Below are 17,892 nucleotides of genomic sequence, written 5' to 3' on the forward strand. Positions count from 1 at the left end.
ATATCCAGATGGCGGACAACAGAGACGTGGCAATGCGAGAATATGCCGCCACGGCTTTTCAGAACTTTGATTCAGGGATAGTCAACCCTATTCCAGCCCACGCAAACTTTGAGCTTAAACCAATGATGTTCCAAATGTTGCAGACAATTGGACATTTTGGAGGGCAGGAACATGAGGATCCACATGATCATCTGAAATCATTCATTCAAATTGCAAATGCATTTCCATTACCTGGTATAACAGACGATGCTCTGAGACTAACACTTTTTCCATTTTCTTTGAAGGACCAAGCTAGAGCATGGCTCAATGCATTTCCACCGGGATCCATCACCACATGGGGGTCGTTAGTGGAGAAGTTCTTAACAAAATTCTTCCCACCTACTCGCCACGATGATATCAGAGAGGAGATCATCTCCTTTAGACAGTCTGATCGTGAACCTGTTCACGAGGCGTGGGAAAGATTTAAAGAACTAATCAGGAAATGTCCGAACCATGGCTTGCCGGCATGCATCCAGATAGAACATTTCTTTAGAGGTTTAGATCATCCTACTAAGAAGATGCTAAACAATGCTGCCAACGGAGCCTTTACAAAGAAGACATTCAACGAGATAGTTGACATCCTAAATGACTTAGCTTCACACAACGGACTATGGTGTTCGCAAAGATCTAGGGCAGCACCAAAGAAGCAAGATCCAGCTAGAGTTTTGGCTCTGGACATTGCGACCTCGATGCAAAAAGAGATGGTTACAATGAACCAGAGGCTGAAAGAGATGGCATTGGGAATAAAAAATCCATTAGCCACGCCGATACAACCTGTGCAGTCGGATTATTGCACTCCTGCCCCTGTTTGCCAAGTCAACGATCTCATTTGTTCATTTTGCTGTGAAAACCATATTTATGATAATTGTCCACATAACCCTGCTTCCGTTTTTTATGTAGGACATGGGAACAATAGGAACTTTAACCCATATTCGAACACCTACAGCCCAGGTTGGAGGCACCACCCTAATTTCTCATGGGGAGGTCAAGGAGGTTCGAGCGGTTTTAATCAAGGGCAGAGCCAGCAGAACAAACAGCCCTATGTTCCACCTACACAGCAATACATCCCACCACCGCAACAGCAGTACAATCAGAGAACATAGACTCCACCAGTTCAAAATAACAACTCAAATCTTGAGAATATGATGAAGGAGTACATGGCCCGAACCGACGCAGTGATACAATCCCAAGCGGCATCAATGCGGAATTTCGAGACCCAATTGGGACAGCTCGCCAATGAATTGAAGAATAGACCACAAGGTTCTTTTCCAGGCCATACTGAATTACCAAAACGAGAAGGGAAAGAACAGTGCAAAGCTGTCACCCTTAGGAGTGGACTGGCATATGATGGACCAACAATGCCAACAACAGATGTACAGATTCCGTCCACTGAACCTATTGTAAAGATACCAGAAAATCCAACAACACCAGAAAAAGAAAATATTAGAAAAGGTAATGAGGACACCCCGAGTGTTCCTCCACAGGTACAACCTTCTTTTACCCCTACTCCCCCGTTTCCACAAAGATTAGTTAAGAAAAATAATGATTCCCAGTTTAGAAAATTTTTAGATATTTTAAAACAATTGCATATAAATATACCATTAGTAGATGCTCTAGAACAGATGCCAAATTATGCTAAGTTTTTGAAAGATATAGTTTCTAGGAAGAAAAAAATAGGAGAGCATGAACTGGTAGCCATGACAAAATGTAGTAGTGAAGCTGTAGGCAGCCCGCTACCCATGAAATGTAACGATCCTGGCAGTTTTACCATTCCATGTTCCATAGGAGGAAAAAACTTAGGTAGGGCATTATGTGATCTAGGCGCTAGCATTAATCTTATGCCATTATCAGTTTTCAAATCTTTAGGCATAGGAGAAGCTAGACCTACTACGGTTACCCTCCAACTAGCAGATAGATCTATCATAAGACCTGAGGGAAAGATAGAAGATGTTTTAGTCCAGGTGGACAAATTCATTTTCCCTGCGGACTTTATCATTCTAGACTGCGAGTCAGACTTAGACGTTCCCATTATTTTAGGAAGACCATTTCTAGCCACTGGGGATACAGTTTTTAATGTGAGGAAGGGAGAAATTACAATGAGGGTAAATAATGAAGAAGTTAAATTTAACGTTCTAGACGCCATGAAATTACCAGCAGACTTGGAAGAGTGCTCTGCTATAAATAGCTTGAATCCTGTTATGTTTGATGAGTTTTATGACTTATTAGTTACAGAGATTGAAGAAGAGCTTGATAAGATAGCAGAAGGACCAGAAGATGTGACTAATCCTATTGAAAAAATACAAAAAGAAGAATGCAAGTCGTTACTTCCGTCCATAGTGGAACCACCCACTTTGGAGCAGAAGCCATTGCCGTCGCATTTGAAATATGCGTATCTACGGGATAACGACACTTTATCAGTTATTATAGCTTCCAATTTATCACCTACTAATGAATATTCTTTATTGCAGATTTTGGAGAAGCACAAAAAGGCCATTGGATGGACGATAGCAGATATCCGAGGGATAAGCCCGGCCTTTTGCATGCACAAAATTTTATTGGAAGAAGATGCTAAGAACTCTATTGAGAGTCAAACGCGGTTGAACCCGAAGATGAAAGAGGTTGTAAGGAAAGAAATTCTTAAATGGCTTGACGCCGGTGTTATATACCCAATATCCGACAGCAGCTGGGTAAGCCCAGTACAGTGTGTACCAAAGAAAGGGGGTATAACCGTGGTGGCCAACGAGGAGAATGAACTCATCTCAACCCGAACTGTGAGCGGGTGGAGAGTTTGCATTGACTATCGCAAACTCAACAAGGTAACAAAGAAAGACCATTTTCCTCTCCCGTTTATTGACCAGATGCTCGACCGTCTGGCAGGTAAGGATTTCTATTGTTTTTTAGATGGATATTCGGGTTATAATCAAATTACTGTTGCTCCAGAAGACCAAGAGAAGACAACATTTACGTGTCCGTATGGTACGTTCGCTTTTAGGCGAATGCCCTTTGGACTATGCAATGCACCCGCGACTTTTCAGAGGTGTATGATGGCCATCTTCTCTGACATGGTAGAAAATATTCAAGAAGTTTTTATGGATGACTTTTCTGTTTTTGGAAATTCTTTTGACGCATGTTTAGTTAATTTGGAGAGAGTGTTGGAGAGATGTGAACAAACAAACCTAGTCCTAAATTGGGAGAAGTGTCATTTCATGGTACAAGAGGGTACTGTTTTGGGTCACAAAATTTCCAAGCAAGGAATAGAGGTAGACCACGCTAAGATAGACATCATTTCAAAGCTACCTCTTCCTACAAATGTCAAAGGGATTACAAGTTTTTTAGGGCATGGGGGATTTTACCGTCGCTTTATAAAATACTTTGCTAAAATTTCTAAATCCTTGTGTCAATTGCTAGAACATGATAGACCATTTGTTTTTTATGATGACTGTTTAAAATCATTTGAAATGTTGAAAGTTGCTCTAAGTTCAGCTCCTATAATTATCGAACCTAATTGGGATTTACCTTTTGAGCTCATGTGTGATGCCAGTGATTATGCAATAGGAGCTATGTTAGGACAACGTAAAAACAAGATCTTACATCCTGTGTATTATGCTGGTAAGACTCTGACCGGTGCACAACTCAATTACACTACTACTGAAAAAGAACTGTTAGCAGTTGTGTTCGCCTTTGATAAGTTTAGGTCTTACTTGATAGGCACAAAAGTCATTGTTTTTATTGACCATTCTGCTTTAAAATATTTATTTGCTAAAAAAGATGCGAAGCCACGTTTGATACAGTGGATTTTGTTACTTCAAGAGTTTGATATTGAAGTTAGGGACAGGAAGGGTACTGAAAACCAAGTTGCTGATCACCTGTCTAGATTGGAATCCCCGCTCTGTGATGATGGAACTGTTATACGTGAACAGTTTATTGACGAGCAACTCTTGCGAGTTGATTCAGTTCCGTGGTATGCCGATATAGCAAATTATTTGGTAAGTCGAATAGTTCCTTATGAGTTCAACAAGCAACAGGTAAAGAAATTTCTAAATGAAGTTCGATTTTACCGTTGGGATGAGCCTTTTTTATATAAGCTAGGACCTGACAATATCTTACGCAGGTGTGTCGCAGAAGAAGAGCACGAGGCGATATTAGATGCTTGTCATATGTCTCCATATGGAGGACATTTTGCAGGACACAAAACCGCAGCTAAAGTTTTGCAAAGTGGGTTCTTTTAGCCCACTCTGTTCAAAGATGCACATAAGTTTGCCCAGGTTTGTGACAAATGCCAACGGACAGGTAATATATCTAAACGCCACGAAATGCCTCAAACCCCGATCCTGGAGATTGAAATATTTGATGTGTGGGGTATAGATTTTATGGGTCCATTTCCATCTTCTAATGGTAAGCTTTATATATTGTTAGCAGTAGATTATGTTTCGAAATGGATAGAAGCCATTGCAGCTGCTACCAATGATTCCAAAGTTGTCATTCGTTTTCTGCAAAAGCACATTTTTACGCGTTATGGAACCCCGCGTTGTCTGATAAGCGATGGGGGGGCTCATTTTGTGAATAGGTCTATGCAAAAGTTGCTGACTAAATACAATGTGCGTCATAGGGTTGCAACAACATATCATCCTCAGTCGAATGGGTTAGCCGAAATATCTAATAGGGAGATAAAAAACATTTTAGAAAAAACTGGAAATCTTAACCGTATGGATTGGTCTTTTAAGCTTGATGATTCACTTTGGGCATATAGGACAGCATTTAAGACTCCCCTCGGCATGTCCCCCTATAGGCTAGTCTTTGGAAAAGCATGTCATTTGCCTCTTGAGCTAGAATATAAAGCATTTTGGGCTACTAAGAAATTAAATTTTGATTTGTCGGCTGCAGGTGAAGCGAGGAAGTTACAATTGTTGGAATTAGAAGAACACAGGCAATTTTCTTATGAGAATGCTAAGCTGTTTAAGGAAAAAACTAAACAGTGGCATGATAGGCGTCTTCGACCGAACAATCTTCAAGAAGGTGATCTGGTTCTGTTATTCAATTCTAGGTTGAAACTTTTTCCTGGGAAACTTAAGTCTAGATGGTCTGGTCCCTTTCAAATTTTTAAAGTCTACCCATATGGGGCAGTGGATCTAGTTGACTCTAAGGGAAGTATTTTTAAAGTAAATGGGCAGAGACTTAAGCCATATTTTGGAGAACCAGTGGATAGAGGAAAAACCTCTATTCAACTTCCAGGTCAATAAATGTTTGCGAAAAATGTTTTTCCTTCTTATATGTTTTTTTTTTAAAGAACAAAAGTAAAGGAAGGAAGTCTTTGTATCTTGTATTTTCTTTTGGTTTAATTATAAAAAGTTTTTCTTATTAAGAGAATGTTTTTGAAAATGTTGAAAAACAAAAAGAAAGAAAGAAAAAAAAACGTTGAAAAGAATTACGCAGATGCCTGGCGCCTGCCCTGTTTTTCCAGCAGTTCGAATTTCGTTTTCCTTCGTGATTTGGGTTTCATTTTTCGATTTTATGGGTTTTATTTTGGGTCAAACATTAATCCTTTGTGATTTAAGTTTCAAATCTCTTCTTAAACTAAAAACTACTTCACTTCTTGTTTCCCTAATCTTGTTTGGAATTCAAACTTATTTTTTCCTTTTAGGTTTAGGAAACCTAGTTGAACTTAAATCTCAATCCCTTTTCATTTAGGATTTAGTTTGGGGAAAGCTTTAAATAGACCCATTGCCTAAGCTTTACAACTCCACCAAAACCCACACAACTTTCTTCTTCCCCTTGTTTTTTCGGCAAAACCCACTCCCTTCATCACCCTTGTTTTCGATTTTCAGCCACCACCAAAAAGAAGAAGAAATTTCCAGCATTTGCTTACATCTATGGCTTCTTCTTCTCAACATACTTCACTTCCTACCTCTTCTACTCAAGCTCCAAATGCCACAAGCATTCCTTTTCCACCATTGGAGAACTTCCAACACCACATGGGTTCAGATTCTAGGCTAACTGCTGTTAGGGGAGGAAACCCGCTTCAAACATTTGAATGTCCTCCATCCCAAGCTCCTACACAAAATCCTATAATGAGCCCACATGGTTATGTTAATTTTCAACAACTACCCACCTTTAATATACCTCAAAACAGTGAGTTTAGGGCTGAAAATCCTCAACAACTTCCTCCAATGATCAATCCGAGTATGTACCAACCGTTTATGTTTAACCCGGTTCCTTCCTATCATTTTCCCTTGTCCCAAATGCAAATTCCAGCTAGTGTTCATCCTTATGGAATGCCAAACCCATCTACTCTATTTCTTAGCCTTCCACCTTATTATGGAATGGGTCATTGGGTACCTCCACATAATTATGGTATGATTTCACCTAGAGTTTCCCCACCACCTCAACTTCCATTCCTAGAAAGAGGACCTCAAGCACCCCAATTGAACCCTAACATATTGAGTACCTTCAACATGGGACAACTAAAACCCTTAGAGCCTCCTAGGATGCCAACCCCAACCAATATGCCAATGGATGCAGGAGATGAGCGTAGAAGAGAGCAAGACAAGAGCCATAGCCATAGGCTAGAGCCCGGGGTGTTGATAGGACAAAAGAGGAAGGGCAAGGAGGTGATGATAGACCCAGAAATTGAGGAAGATGGGAGTAGTAGGCGTCTGACGCCTAAGGATTCGACTATGGAGAACAGGGACGAGGAGCAGTTTTATTCATCTCCATTGATTATTACACCGGACGATGGTAATGATGATTTTCTATTGGTTTCACGAGGCAATTGTTCAAATATGCCGGAAACAGAGGATACCGACAACGAAGTGGTGAGAACAGATACTCAGGAACCTTCCCCGTTGGATACACCTACAGAAGGAGCGTTTTGTAGTCACCAAGAGTTACCTACTGGGGCAACTGGATCTACTCCGTTGGCAACGGATGAGTATGTCACACCGATGGCCACTCTACCAGGGGTAAGGGATGCTCACACTATTCCTTCTAATACAGTTAACCCGCTTGGGTGTGATACAGGTAGATCCAAGGTTGGGGAGAATAGTACTCAAGAACCTACCAGCGAAGAAGATCTTGAGGACACGCAGACGATAAGGGAAATGTTCCAATACAAGAGGCGGGAGAGAAAGAGTTCAAAATGTCGTGCAGTTCAGGCTAAGAAGCCGACAGTGCCCATGAATGAACCTAAAACGAGAGCTGCGAAAGCTAAAGCAGCTGAAGCTAAGAAGAAGGTAGTGGCACCTGGGCCAATTGATACAATTGAACTGGACTTGTCTGAGGGAGAGGAGGTCGAGACGAAATGGAACGCGGCAAATTTAGCCACTCGAACTTCAGTAATGAAATCCCGTAAGATTATGACAGAATTGGGATTCAATCTCACTCTAGGAGATGTGCCTGATGATTGGAGGGAGACCGCTAGAGACAAAGAGTGGAGACCACTCATTCAGCCCATACAATGTGAGGCTTTGGAGTTAGTTAGAGAGTTCTATGCTGCTGTCCATCCCCAGTCACATATAGCCATAGTGCGCGGGAAGGAAATACGGTTTGATGCCACTCAGATCAACTATACCTTCAACATTGAGAATATCAGAGATGCTGTGGGCAATAAGATGTTAGTGACTCCGACTCTAGCACAGCTTGATGAGGCTCTAGCATGTGTTGGGAAGCCCTCTGCTACTTGGGATTTGACTACTCATGGCAAGGTACGACTAAAACCCGAGGATGTTTCCCTAGCTACTGCAGGATGGTTATACATAGTGAAAAACAGAATTCTGCCAACAGAGCATGATGAGCATGTCACTCAGGATAGGGCACTGCTGGTTTATGCCATGCTAAAGGGCATAGATGTGAATTATGGAGAATTGATCAATACTAGTATCCATGAGTGTGCCCACCGAACACGTGGTAAGCTTTATCACCCACGATTGGTCACTTCTTTATGCTTGCGACAAGGTGTACAGCTTCCTGAGGATCAAGTTAAGAGAGATGCCCCAATTGTGGAAGAGAAGAATATTCGGCGTATTATTGCCCATGCGTTACAAAGAAGGGAAGGTACTAGGATGTCTCCTACATCAGAGATTCGTCGTCTTCGAGAGGAGAACCAACAGCTGCGAGATCAGGTTCGAGAAGTCGTGCAACATATCTACAACTTAAGGGCTTCATTGGATTTTGCGGTTTTACCTTCATGGCCTCCAGCGCTAGCTGCTATCCTTGGTCATCCATCTCCCAGTACTGACACTGATCCTAGTCCACAACCTCCGACTTCATGAAGGGGAGGTTCCTTCTTTGCTATTTTTTGTGTTTTATTCTTTTGGTTCATGACGTAGTTTGCATATTCTAGCATTACTACGCATGTTTTTTGTATTGATTATGTTTCGAGCTCAGTTGAAGCATGTATAAATTAGTATCGTTTATCTTCTGATCACTTAAAGTATGCCTTCACTTAGCCTTAGTTTAGCTTTTCACATGCCTACTTTGAAGCATCTGTGCTGTGCATGTGATTTTATGTCGATGATGATTCGAAGAGATTGTTGAGTTTTCTGTTCTATGCCTGACTAAGCTTTGAGCTATTTCCTTTGTTTATGTGATAAAGTCATTTTCTTTTATGTCTTTTTGATCTTTACAGACTTTAAGCTTTTTCTTTGCCCCTATATAGGAAGTCCTTGTCCTTTTTACTGTTAAGCCTTTTTCATCCGATGCAAAAGTCTTTTCCCAGTGAGGACACTGTCTCTCTTAAGTTTGGGGGGGACAGTAGTTGTGTCAGTCGTTGTTTCAGAAAGATAAGGTGTTAGTTATATTTGAAAAATCATGCTATTTTCTTTTGAAAAAGAGTCAGTTGGAAAAACAAATGCTATTAAAAAAAGAAAGTGTTGAAAAGAAAAAAAAAACACAAAACAATAAACAATAAAAACAATTAAAAAAAAATTTGCAAAAGAGTAAAAAGAGTCTTGTTGAGAGAATATAAGAGTGGGGAAAAGACTTGTGTTAGAAAGAAAAGAGTGGTAAAAACAATGAGAGTTAAAGAAAATGTAGTTATGATTTCCGAGTCCTACTGTAGACACCCATTTAGTTTTAGGTTGGGTGTTGACTTTGAAAATAGCAGTAAAGATGGTGATAAGTGACTTCGTGTTTCTCATTGTCGTCGTTTTATGACCTAGCTGTTAGTTCAGAGTCTTTTTACGAGTAGATGTGGTTGAAACCGATATTAGTGTGTGGAAACCTCAGGGGCTAGTAGCCGGTCTTTCAGATGTAAAAGTCTTAGTGTAAGGAGGGAGTGTGCAGATTCCTTAGGGGTACTTGAAAACGTTTTCTGTTTTTGAAAGGAAAAAGGATTTTGAAAGAGAGTTTTTATCATTTCAAACTTGGTTTATAGTGACTAAGCTTACAAAGGCAATAGAATGGTAGGCTTTGACATCTTTTCCCTGAGACAATTTATGATTGAACATCTCGGTTGCTTTTGCTTTTCCTTGTCCATGTGTTAGAAAGCTGATTAAAGTTGCTAAGTTTTGCTTGAGGACAAGCAAAAAGTTAAGTTTCGGGGTGTGATTATGCTTGTTTACATGCGTAAAAAGAAGGTTTTAGATGCTGGTTTTACTATGTTTTAGCTTTGTTTCGGATTTTTCTCGATCGTTTGAGTTCTAATTCATGCAAAATTCATATATTATGGTTTGTGGTTGGTTTATATTGTATTTATGACATTTTAGGACCATTTGGTAGTGGAAATTAATCAAAAGAAGCAAAAAGACGAAAAAACATCATGGGAGGCGCCAGGCGCCTGGGAAGGCTGCAGAAAATAGTTTTTCTTCCAACTTTGCCCTTAATGAAACATGTCTTCCAATGCGTTTTGGTGGTTCCAACCGATGCATACGTGTAGAAGAAGTGTTCCACTATCAGTTTTAGCACGATTTGGTCAGTCAAAAGAGTTGGAAATGGGTGATTCACCCTCCTTTTAGGACCTACCTAACCAAGTCTGCACAGCTATAAATTCCAGCAACTTCTCCACCAAATTCATCAAGCCTTTCTTCCTTCTCTTGATCATTTTTAGTGTTTCTTTGTTGCTTTCTAAGTACTTTTGAGTTGCTTTCATTAGTTGCTTTTGGTTTTTAAATCCCGAGTACTTTACATTCCTTTATTGAGCTTTGTTTTGTTTCAATTTGTACTTAGTTATTTTTCTACTTATTCAAATATATAAAAATCTAGCACTTTGCTTATCTTCCCTTTGCCTTTACTTTATTTTTAGTTAAGAGAGTTGTGTTTTTGGAGGAAAGAGCACGTGACACTCCCCTTTGCTTGAAAGAGAAGGGCAAAGCTCTCAATCCCGATAAAAACTCTCCGTTAGTTAACTTTTGTTTTTCACACATGCAATCCACATTCAACCATTTTACTTGCTGTATTTTCTTCAATATGTCTTTCTAAATTCCCGTCTCTAGCCCGGTTATGGATAGTTAGCCTTTTATGTCTAAAAAGGGTTGCTAACAAGTAGTGTTTTTGCTTTCCATTCATTGCTCAACATGTTTTCCCAAAAAGTTAGGATTTAGAGAAGGCCACTGTAAGTCTTAACAAGTCAATACTGAAAAGGTTGCTTATTTGCATTGTTGAGTGGTTAAACCAAGAAGAGGAGCGCCTTAGACATAAGGGTTCCGCTTAAGTAGCCTAGACATAGGACCTTAACCCGAGGTTGCGACTATTTCCATCCTAAAACTAAGATATATCTCATAATAGACATATTAGGGAATGTCTTAGGACTTTGAACTTGCTTAGACATAAGTCAAGTGAGAAGCGTAGTCGTTGGTTTCTAAAGTAAAATGCATATTGTCCTTAGCATGTCCTTGATTCTTTGTTGGCTAACTTGAAGTAATTCGGGCTAGGTTTTATCATTATAAGTCCAAATCCCAAATCCAAAACCATTATTTGTGACCACTTCCCATTTTCCAAGAATCACTCATTCCAACATTCACTATTCTTTAAACTTTAGAGTTTGGAAATTATTTAGAAGTCCTTGAGGATCGATACTTGTATACTCCATCCATTTTATATTACTCTGACAGGTGTGCGCTTGCATCTATATAATTGTTACCACGCTTAGTGCGTGCGTTCAACAAACCGCCAGTCAAATGCTTCTTTTTTTTCTCTAAAATAACAGAAGAAAGAAAGGAAAGCTACTCCTCGGGAGCGTCATTTCCATTGGGCTTGCTGGCTCTTGCGTAAGCATCGGTCGCTCAGCTCCCTCACCAGCGTTAGCGGGACATTCGACCTAGACAGCCTCATATTCCTGCTCGGTAGCTGCAATAGCTTTTTCTGAGCAAGTAGTCTCGAGCTTACCAATGGCATAGTAGAAGCCCTTGTCTGCTAGGTCGCGCGCGAAGCCGTCGAACTCACGAAATTCTTTCACCTTTTTCTCCAAGTAAGCTCAGCTCGTCAAGTTCTCTTGAGCTTCCCTCCAACCCTTCCCCGCAGTTTCAGCTTGCCCTCTGGCATTCTGTAGGTTGGCAAGGGCTTCTGTGATCAAGGCTCGAGACTTGTCGACCTTAGCTTCCTTCGCAGCTCGGACTCGTTCCAACTCCGCTTCGAGCTCAGCGATCTGCCGCTCGTATGAAGCCTGAGTCTCCTCCTCCCTCAAGTCACGACTTTCATGCTCGGAGCTCACCATGGATGCAGATAGGCAAGCGTGGTAGTGCAGCTACAAAAATCCAATGTAAAAAGAAAAAAAGGAGAAGGAGAGGAGAAGTATATACGAGGCTACCTCTAGAGCAAGAGCCATCGTCTTCCTCAGTGCGTCCCCAGGATTCCCAGGCGTCTAGCCAGCTCGCTCCACCCGGCGAGAGTCAGAGGACCTCACCTTTGTCGCGACAACGTGGATGCTTGTAGGTGAGAACACAGCTTGAATGGGTATTTGAACCCGTCGCATGACTACCGACCTAGAGGGGATCCTTTCCCTGAATCAACCTCAATGGGGGTGCACTGGAGAGTTGGAGGTGACCTCCTCGAATTGGAATGCATCCCTTGCTCGTTTCTTTCGCAACAAAGGGGCTACCAAACCCTTACCTCTCGCAACAGTCTGAAGAGGCTGAGCTTGTAGAGCCTGGACCTTAGCCAAGTTGGCGAGCCTGAGGGCTGGTAGCGCCGACAGGCTTGGAGAGCTGCAGGTTGGGTAGCAGAGGATAAGGCATGTTGCCGTTTGCCGCTGCCGAGGCCGAGGAACTTTGAAGCCATCCATGCAAGGAAGTCAAAAATTAACAAGGTGACCTAAGGTTCGAGTAAACATTCGAAGTAGGGGTTACCTTCTGGAGCCTTGTGTTTCTCTAATCTGCATTGCCGAGGTTTGGGTAACTTCCTATGTTCGTCTGGCTGGTCGTGCGAGCTAAAACCACTGGAAAAAATGTAGAAATTCGAGACAAGAGCTTTGCCTCACAGAGTGTATCTCAGGTTCCGACCTTGAGCGCGCTTGACGATCCCCTACGACTTGTTGCTTATCCTCGGTATGGGAGACGGCAGAGCTGCATCACAAAAGCTTATCAAAAAATAAAACACGAAAGCTCGTAAGAACCTAACTCTTACCTAAGACACTCACCTACATCTCTGAATTCTACTGGGATGCAGCAGATCGGCTCACCCTCTTCATTTTGCACGAGCCAATCGCGAGAGATGATGAACCAATACTCCTTCCAATTCTTATTATAAGAGAGATTCCTAATGAGCTGACCTACGTTTCTACAAGCAGGGGATTCCTACCATCTCCTTCATTCGAGGTATTGATTGTGTGGGTGGCTAGAGCTGATCTACAGTCCTGGATGACCCACAACAACACGTAAGCCCCAAGCACGGTAGACCATCCGTTGGGAGAGAGCTGAGTTGGGGCGAAGTTGACCGCGCTAAGGAACCTCTGAATGAATCGATGAAAAGGAAACCTAACCCCCCTACTAAACATCTGAGGGTAAAAGCTGACAAGCCAGGAGGGAGATCCTCGACGTGTTCACCGACCCTAGATACCCTGAGCTCTATGGAATCAGGGATGATGTATATCTTACGAAGCTCGGCTAGTCTACCTATTGAACAAGTTGAGGGAGGAAGTTCGACCACCGGGTGGGCTACAGGGTTTCCTGAGGTGGAAGCTAGGTTAGGGTTTCCTGAGATAGACGCTAAGTTTGGCTCTCCTGAGATGCTCTCCGAGCTCTAAAAGCTACTCGATTCGGACAACTAATCATGCAACAAAGTACTCATACTTTAAAAAAAAAGAGAGAAAGAAGAAGAAACCTAAAAGATATCTAACAAAGGAGAGAAAATACCTGACTTAGGCGGTGGCCGAGGTATACAAGAAACTACAAAAATGAGAAATGGAGCAAAAGAACTCTGCCTTTTATAGAGCAGTCTCAGGGCACGAAGATCGTACGATTAGGAAAGGACCGACGGACAAGATTCGCCCATGATGAGTGATCCCTCGTGACGACGTTTGAGTTCTCGAGACAGATATTAAGGTTGATGTCATTTGTGACGTCATGTATTGACACGTGGAACCTACTCCGCTTCGATTACCTCGGAGTATTTCACCGAGCCTACCTCTAACTCGCCGAAGTGGGGGCCAATGTTGGACACAGATTTTCATCTGCCACGTGTCAACATCGTAAAGATACTTGAATTAGAATCCATTTAAAGTATAACAATTTGCTCAAGTCTACTCAGGTCGGAACCCACGGCACGATTTGAGTTGGACGAGCTGACCTAAAGTTGCATCCAAAACAATGTTTCTTAAACTCGACAACACGCTGCATTTTTAGGCTGTGTCAGAATTCCTGTCAGGTCCAGTCTTTATAAATAAAGACAGTTGCCCTTTGTACAAGGTAGGTGAATTCTCTGGCACTCATTGAGGTAGATGGGATAAAAACTAACTTGTTTATCGGAATGCTAACATTGTTTTGCAGGTTCTTCGACGGCTCAACGAGGTCGTTCCATTAGCTCCGAGTTTGGTCTTTTTAGATCAAACAAGTACCTTTCTCGATCGTCTGCCGATTGAAATTGGTGTTTCATTTCGTTTTGTTATTGCTTTCTCCGATTGATTGTTTGTTTGTTGAAGCCGTTGGATTTGATTTTGCAGGGAGCATTTTCAGTGGCGGCGGCACGCGTTGCCGTCGGATTGGGCAGACATGGTCGATGGGTTCCAGAAATCGACGCTAGAGTCGTGTTGTCGCCGTTTTTTTAATAAATATTTTTTTTATCTCAAATTGCTCAGACCAAATTTAATCCTTTATTATTGGTCAATGTATTTCAATCACCACTCCAACCATGTTCGAATATTTGAAATGCATCACTCATGCTTCAAACTTGCTCTAATTATTATCTTTTTCACTAATTTTTTTCCCTTTAAAAATAAGTCTGATTTAGTAATTTTGTTTTTACCGACTTTAATATTTCTTATTTGAATGGAGATATTTACTAGGTCATAATAAATACGAAACTTTTAAGTTTTAAATTTATTAAGTTAATTTGATTTTCTTTCTTTAATGATTATATATAATTCATATTAAAATAGATACTATTATTATCATTATATTTTGTAAATTTACTGTGACAATTAATGTGAACCTGCAAAATTGGATAGACAATAAATGAGGAAGAATATTTATTTATTTTAAGTACAAAAGAAGGAAGAAGTAGTTGAGGTTTGAGAGGATAAAGATATTTTTGAAAGAAGCGCAAAGTTAGTTTATTTTCTTTTGAAAAAGTTACAAAAAAATAGCACAAAAGAAATAAGTATTTATATATAACATTAAGTTCAAAATTTTACAAAAATGACAAATTGGAAATTAATACAATTTTATGAGACTAGAGATCACTTCGTGACATTTTTAGATTAACACAAAGTAATTATGTCGTATAATTTCTTTTTCTTTTTTCTATTAATTTAGCATTTTTTTTAATTCTATTATGAATTTTTAAATTAAATAGATGCCCACTAAGCCTGGCTTAGTGTCCAATCTTGAGGTGTCTCATAATTCATGCTCTATATGTCCTCTATGTGTTTTTTTTCATAACCTCATATGTTCCATTATCCATGCACCATGTGTGGAAACCCTAATGCCCCATATGTCTCAATTTTAGACATTATTAGTGTCATGTCAATCACACCACATGCTTATCCATGACCTATAAATAAGGTCAATATGGTGCTCATTGTCAGTGAGAAATTAGCGGTGAGAAATCAAGTTTGAAAATTGGTGGGAAATGTCATTTTGAATTTTCTTTTATTATTTGAATTGTTTTGTTTATTTTATTTCCCCGACGTTGCCTCGTTTCGTTCCTCAATTTTACAACACGTTATCAGCACGAGCCTCTGTCATTTCCCCTGTTGAAGGTAGGTTCCAAAGGTAGGTAATTTAATTTTTATTTTTCAAGTAATATGTTGTTTTCATATGTTAAATCCCTAATTTGTTTTTTTTTTTTTTTGTGATAGTGTCACCATGACAAATTTGACCAAATTAGAATTTGCCGCTCTTGATATCAATGGCAATAATTATTTGTCATGGGTACTAGATGCTAAAATCCATCTTGATGCCATGAACCTGGGAGAAACCATCAAAGAAAGAAATACAACCACAAGTCAGGAAAAGGCAAAAGCCATGATTTTCCTTCGTCACCATCTTCACGAGGGGTTGAAAATGGAGTATCTGACAATAAAAGACCCCCTTGCCTTGTGGCAAAATTTGAAAGAAAGATATGATCATCAAAAAACAGTTATTCTTCCTAAAGCTCGTTATGAATGGATGCATTTGAGGCTCTATTCTGCACTATTCAAAATCAGTTCGAAATTGAAGTTATGTGGAGAAAAAATTACTGATAATGATATGCTAGAAAAGACATACTCAACCTTTCATGTCTCGAATATACTCTTGCAACAACAATATCGAGAGAAATGTTTTAAGAAATATTCTGAGCTCATATCATGCCTTCTAGTTGCTGAGCAAAACAATGAGCTATTGATGAAAAATCATGAATCTCGACCAACGGGAGCAACGCCATTCCCTGAGGCGAATGCTGTAAATTTCAATAATCGTGGTCGAGGTCGAGGTCGTGGTCGAGGGCGTGACCGTGCCAGAGGAAGAAATAATTTTTCATTTCGTGGTGGGTGTTATAATCGTCCAAATTTTAAAAGAACCACACGAAATGTTGATCATAAAGGAAAAGCTCCACAAGATCAGAATTCCAGAAGTGTTGAAAATAAGTGCTTCCGATGCGGTATGACTGGGCATTGAGCACATATTTGTTGTACATCAAAACACTTAGTGGATCTTTATCAAGCTTCCTTGAAAGAAAAAGGAAATAATCTGGAAGCAAATCTTGCCTACTAGGATGGTGATATCTGTGACGCTGCCAATATTACAAGTTTGGATGTGGTTAACTTTCTTGAATCTCCTGGAGAACAAATTGGCACATTGAGCACAATGGATGGAATAGCAAGTGCTTCTTTTGATTTTGAGAATATTCAGAACTAATGTTTTTTTTTATATCTTTTATGTATGTTTTGTATTTCAAGTTTTTTTTCTTCTTCTTTTTCGTTCTTCTTATTGTAATTATTTTGTTTAATGAAGAAGCATGAACAGTTTTCATATATTGGATGACTCGAAAATGAGCAATGGTGATCTATGTCTGGCAGACAGTGCAACTACGCACACAATACTGAAAAGTAGACAATATTTTTCTAAATTGACAATGCTGAAAGCAAAAGTCAATACTATATCAGGTTCTGCAAACTTGATTGAAGTTTTGGAAAAGCAGACATAATTTTTCCTAGAGGAACAAAATTTACAATTGATAATGCATTGTTCTCTAGTCAATCAAAGAGAAATCTACTGAGTTTTAAAGATCTACGTTGCAATGGTTATCATATTTAGACTGATAACAAGAATAATATAGAATATCTCTATATTATATCTATTGTCTCACATAACAAACGTATATTTGAAAAGTTGCCTGCTTTATCTTCTGGATTATATTATACTCATATACGAGTAATGGAAACATATGCAACTACAAACTTGAAGTTCATAAATCTAGATATATTTACCATTTGGCATGACCGATTAGGTCATCCTGGGTCCATAATGATGAGAAGAATCATTGAAAATTCACATGGACATCCATTAAAGAACCAAAAGATTCTTCAATCTAATGAATTATCATGTGATGCTTGCTCTCAAGGTAAATTGATCATTAGACCATCACCATTTAAAGTAGGGACTGAATCACCTACATTTTTATAACGAATTCATGGTGATATATGTGGACCTATTAATCCACCAAGCGATCCTTTCAGATATTTTATGGTGTTAATAGACGCATCAAGTAGATGGTCACATGTATGGTTATTATCAAGTCGAAACCTTGCATTTGCAAGGCTACTTGCTCAAATAATAAAGTTACGAGCACAATTTTCTGATTATACAATTAAAAGTATACATCTTGATAATGCTGGTGAATTTACATCCCAATCATTTAATAATTACTGTATGGCAATTGGGATAAATGTTGAACATCCTGTAGCCCATGTTCATACACAAAATGGTTTAGCAGAATCATTCATAAAACGATTGCAGTTAATTGCTAGACCATTACTTATGACAGCTAAGCTTCCTACATGTGTATGGAGACATGCTATTTTAAATGCAGCGTCGCTCATACGCATTAGACCAACATCTTATCATAAATATTCCCCGTTACAATTAGCATTTGGCCAAAGAGCCAAATATTTCCCATCTGAGAACTTTTGGATGTGCAGTATATGTTCCAATTGCTCCACCACAACGTACTAAGATGGGTCCTCAAAGGAGGCTAGGAATATATGTTGGATTTGATTCCCCATCA

General features: G+C 39.8%; 1 protein-coding gene and 1 non-coding gene across 2 annotated transcripts; one reads left to right on the forward strand and one right to left on the reverse strand.

The window, feature by feature from the left end:
* Positions 1 to 392: 392 nt before the first annotated feature.
* LOC148208654 (small nucleolar RNA R71) lies at positions 393 to 499 on the reverse strand. The gene has a single exon (XR_015788593.1). It is a non-coding gene; the product is annotated as a small nucleolar RNA R71 (small nucleolar RNA).
* A 14,992-nt stretch (positions 500 to 15,491) lies between these two features.
* On the forward strand, positions 15,492 to 16,283 carry LOC148208655 (uncharacterized). Its single transcript, XM_088119140.1, has one exon. It carries the CDS (start codon positions 15,492 to 15,494, stop codon positions 16,281 to 16,283), a length of 792 nt encoding a protein of 263 aa, XP_087975266.1.
* Positions 16,284 to 17,892: the final 1,609 nt, after the last annotated feature.

Source organism: Momordica charantia (assembly GCF_013281855.1).
Source record: "Momordica charantia cultivar OHB3-1 chromosome 10 unlocalized genomic scaffold, Mcharantia_2.0 BLBB01000010.1, whole genome shotgun sequence".
Lineage (NCBI taxonomy): Eukaryota > Viridiplantae > Streptophyta > Magnoliopsida > Cucurbitales > Cucurbitaceae > Momordica > Momordica charantia.